We start from the raw sequence: 4,463 nt of genomic DNA on the forward strand, positions 1-4,463 counted from the left end.
CTGCCCGTGTCACGCTCACCAACTGGGCCCCAAGCTCATAGTATGGTTGGACGGCGACGAAGACCTGGCCAGACCACGGCGCTTAATGATGCTATTTGGCTTCCACTAGTTTCATGCCTTCATTTCCCATACCAGTAGTCTTGAGCTTTTTTGAGGGGGAAAACCGTACGAGTTTCTCACACTCGATCAAAGGAGGTTTGTTGCAGAAGAACACCCTCCGTACCTACGATCGCTGCGCTGTAAACGCGTGGGAGGCTGCTAATCCGCCTGCCAAGAAACCTCCCAAGAGAGCTGGTGCAGAAAGCGCTAGTGTGCTGACCCATACTAGGCTTGTTCTCTCTACTTTCCGGTAGCTTCCTGCTTGAGCGCCTCCGTGTGAACCGGGTGGAGCGCTTATAGCAATTTAATACTTCGATGGACCTGGACGGCCGACGTACACTGTCTCCTGCCTCATCCACTACCCCAGTACATGGCTCCCGCTTCTTTGAACGACCTCCGAGTGAAGCAAGATGGCAGGCCGTGCGACTGACTGCAAGCCTTTTCACGGAAGTAACGATACCTTTCCTACCCCACCTATAAGAAGCAATCTTCAGAAGGCCCCTTCTCGGAACGCTAAGGCTGAACAGCCGCCGGTATGACAACTTGCAACGGCTCTCCAGGCCTGCAATGTCGGAGACAGGTCTGCTTCATTCAAAAAGAACCGTTGAATACACTTCATTTAGACACGCGTCCCACTCCTGTACTCGTGAATGCGCTGCGCCACCCAAAGACTGGTCCCTACAACACGGACCGTCACTGACTTGCTGTAGCCGTGCTCTCCCTGACAGGTGAAGACAAAAACCAACCACGTGACGAACAAGGAAATGCATCTGGGCCGAGCAACCCCTTCATCAAAGCATGGGTCCCACCACCTCCCTTGTTCTCGAACTTTAATAACGTCGAAGACCAGTATTCCAGGCTCCTCGACGCCGAGTCTCAGGGGACGCGCACACGCAACTCACTACCTTAGCGGGGACGCGTGAGCGCAAAACTCTCCACTTTTCTTCAGAAATGTTTTGAAATCGAAAGACGCTGTCTGGCTCACCAGTAGACGAACCTCTTTGCATCGTCGCAACAGCGTGACACATGTTAAAGTCTTCCTTCTCCGACAGCGAGTGTCGGGCTGGGCTCGTAAAGCAGCTCTCCTTACCTTTGAAAATACTGGTGAAATGTCACACAAACCCAGCCCTTCCTTGCAACACCGAGGCACACGTTAAACCCGGGTGGCTGTCAACGAAAACGGACTGATAAATAATGCCGTCAACAGCGACGCATTCGACAAAATTCCAGCCTACTGGAGAGACGGATGTAAGTATCACACCACGTTTTCCTTACATCCCGGATCTGAGTCTTCGGAAAGAAAGAAATCCTTATCATACTCAGTGAGAATTCGCCTCCGCAACCCCCCCGCGAGTGCCGACTAAGAAAGAGTCAGAACTCCACGAATCAAATAAGCCGAAAAAAAAGCCCCGGCGCACTTCAAGCACAGACTCAGTCAATACGCTCGCACAGCAGAGAGGTGTGGTGTACATCGTCCGTCCAGTACGGCTGTTTTCCGTCCGGTTTATTGTCAGCCATTACCACCGTTCCTGCCTACGCCTACAAAGCAGTAAAGCTCTCTATGGAACCGGAAGCTCGCACCCTAGTACTACCTATGTTCCTCAAATCTCCGACACTTGCCCGGTGAGCTGAAGACGTAATGTGTAATACATCACCCTTATGCACGCCCTTGTCATGTGTTGCGGATTTGCTTGTATCTGTCGGAAAGACTTCTTTTAAGGAACAGAGTCTCCATCAGCTTCGCTGTAGGAAAACAAAAAAACAATGACTCTGCTGCCGAGCCAGGCGAAACATACGATACCCAAACTACCACCAGGTGCCCACTAAAACGACAAGATGCCTGCCGAACATCGGTCGTCTTCGTTAGTTTGACCCACACCGAGGCCTTGAAGCTCGACGTGTGTGTATCCGCCTTGGGCATAAGAAGGAGAAATGCAAAGACGATCCCGTAAGCGAATAATGACTAATATGAGCCCATCCCCCCGTAGCCGCCGCCATATTCTGCAAACAAAGCAAAAGACCATACGCGCAACACATACCATATGCAACAAGAACGCCCGAAAAAGTAAATGCTTCAGCAACATCACCTCAAACACGACCCTGCTTGTGGTACCTTACCTGAACACAGAGGAGACGTCCCTACAAAGAGGACAACGCGACACCCCTTGCCACGCGCCTCCTATTTCTTGTGTCCGGACTAGGTGACTGAGTGCTACTCATACTTGAACCCCCTTCCTGTGTGACAACTTTATTTACAAACAAGGTTTTTACCATGGTTCTAACAAGGGACGTGATGCACCACGCTCTTACAAACCAATCGATTCCGTGCGTACACCATGGTGCCGATCTGTCTCACGAAATGTGCGCCGCAAAACAGCACGGATTTCTCTTTGACTTACACACACACATCAGGGCATGCGGGGCAACAGACACCGCACAGCGTTCGGCCAAAGTGTTCCACTTACGAAGATATGCGTCGGCAGTGATGTACGCATCTTCAGGAGCCCGTGCCGGCTTGGAGTACTGCTCTGCGAGGAAACCAGAAGGAAAACAGACGCTTGCTGCAAGGATTTAAACCTCACTTCGCTAAGCGAGATGATGGAATACACCGCAAATGCATGTGGAGTGGCTTGTCACTCGTCTCCAGTCGAAGTAGCCGACCCATCGCAACTCCCTGATGCCAGTTTGGGTTCTCGAGCAAAACTCAGCCTAGGCCGGAGAGCCGCCTGTCCCCGGGCAAAAGCTACATACAGACCTAACACTCCCACCTAACGAGCGTGAACACCCTCTTCCCTGTGTGAGGGCAGAAGGGACGACATGCCTGTACCTGATCTCCTCCTCTAAGCGCAGGATGAAGCGCGGTGTAGCGACGTGTTTGATGTCTCTGTCAATAACGAAGCTATGTATGAGCGATGGAAACTCGAATTTACCCGCGATACTTCAATGTCATGTCGCTACATCTATATGAGTCCATGTACATTCCATATGTACAGACGCGTAAGCGTGCGGTTCCATGACTATCGCGACTACAATGGGCCTCTATTTACACGATGACGGCTTCCCTCCACACAACGCCTACACAGTCCAACACACTCATAGAAACGCCCTTGACGGAAGAAACGTCTAACACCCTCACAAGAGAGGAATAAAGTCTTCATCTTGCTCTCATCGCGGCAATATGGATGACTATACTGAAGTGGGTGGTGTAAACTGACCTGTAGGTAATTTCCCGACGCCACCATCCCACCCACACCAGAATGACACTTTAGTGTACTCTTACGGCTCAAGTAACACCACCTACGGTCGATACAAACATATATATATATATACAAAGGCGTAGGAGTGGAGGCTCTGCTATCCTTTACCTCCCACACAGACAGCTGTTCTAATAGTGTACTGTAAAGAGCTTCCAACCCCCGCAAGAAAACAGCAACCCTTTCATGAGGAAGATTTGCCAGATCAGCAAATCACGAAGGGGGAGAGAAAACAGCAGTTCGACTTACGGATAATATAGTAGATCACCACTCCGATGAGTAGAAGTCCAAGAGCGACAACAGCCCAGATCCAGCCGGGAGTGTTACTGCTCGGCCCCTCACTGAAAAACGTGCCAAGCTGTCCGATAGCGCTCCTTGACTGACAGGTATATTGTCCGGGACCGGAGCTTTTGCATTCCGTGTAGCCGCTGCATTTCATCCCTAAGGTCTCACAAGCAAGATGCTCGTAGCCAGCGGCCGCTGCAGAAGAGACAGGAACGCCAGGGAAGCAAGGTAGCTGGTCATCAGATCACGAGAAAAAGCAAAGCGACTACAAGTTTGTCGTCGCGGTTCACGAAGACGACTTGCCACATACGGGAGATGCACATCCTTCTCGTACGTCAGTGAGGGGGGGGGGGATAGGTGCCTATTGCTATTCTTCTACTCAGACCCGACATGAGGACCTCCAACATCTTCACTTAGTTCTTCCCTGATTGAGCGGGAATGCAAGCCGTACCCTCCGTCTACTTCCGCAGTATGCTCATTCGGAGAAGTCTTCACGCTGGGTCAGCTGCAGCTGGGGCCAGTCTCGTCTTGTCTTCTTTTACCAACCCACACGTACAACCCCCGAAACCACCACCGCCGCACTGCTTACACATACACACTTATACCCCAGGGCTTGCCACCAGGCTGAAAATGAGCAAGCACCTCTGACCCCCGAAAGCTCCCCCATCAAAAAGATCCCTAAACCACACAATACCCTGAGCCAGAAGGGTGAATGACTACTCGTACAACTTTTGCTCGTACACTTGCGATGCGTCTGAACTACGTATGAAGTTTTGAAGCTCTTCATTCAAACAAATCAACTAAACCCCACACTCCCCCCCCCCC

General features: G+C 51.2%; 1 protein-coding gene across 1 annotated transcript; it reads right to left on the minus strand.

Annotated features, from left to right (window-relative positions):
- Positions 1-180: 180 nt before the first annotated feature.
- CSUI_000982 (calcium binding egf domain-containing protein) lies at positions 181-3,835 on the minus strand. The gene is made up of 3 exons (XM_068061188.1): positions 3,603-3,835; positions 2,565-2,627; positions 181-2,100 (listed from the first exon to the last, which is right to left on the minus strand). The coding sequence occupies exons 1-3, from the start codon at positions 3,790-3,792 to the stop codon at positions 2,063-2,065; spliced, it is 291 nt and encodes a 96-aa protein (XP_067926840.1). The 5' UTR covers positions 3,793-3,835; the 3' UTR covers positions 181-2,062.
- Positions 3,836-4,463: the final 628 nt, after the last annotated feature.

The sequence above is a fragment of the Cystoisospora suis genome (genome assembly GCF_002600585.1).
Source record: "Cystoisospora suis strain Wien I chromosome Unknown contig_387, whole genome shotgun sequence".
NCBI classification, from domain to species: domain Eukaryota; phylum Apicomplexa; class Conoidasida; order Eucoccidiorida; family Sarcocystidae; genus Cystoisospora; species Cystoisospora suis.

Bases quoted from the DNA above. Each gene is read 5' to 3' on its own strand.
- CSUI_000982 (XM_068061188.1), bottom strand. From the start codon at position 3,792: ATGAAATGCAGCGGCTACACGGAATGCAAAAGCTCCGGTCCCGGACAA. The intron at 2,628-3,602 runs GTAAGTCGAACT...GTTTCCTCGCAG, and splicing joins GGTGATCTACTATATTATCC to AGCAGTACTCCAAGCCGGCA. The intron at 2,101-2,564 runs GTAAGTGGAACA...CTTTGTTTGCAG, and splicing joins CACTGCCGACGCATATCTTC to AATATGGCGGCGGCTACGGG.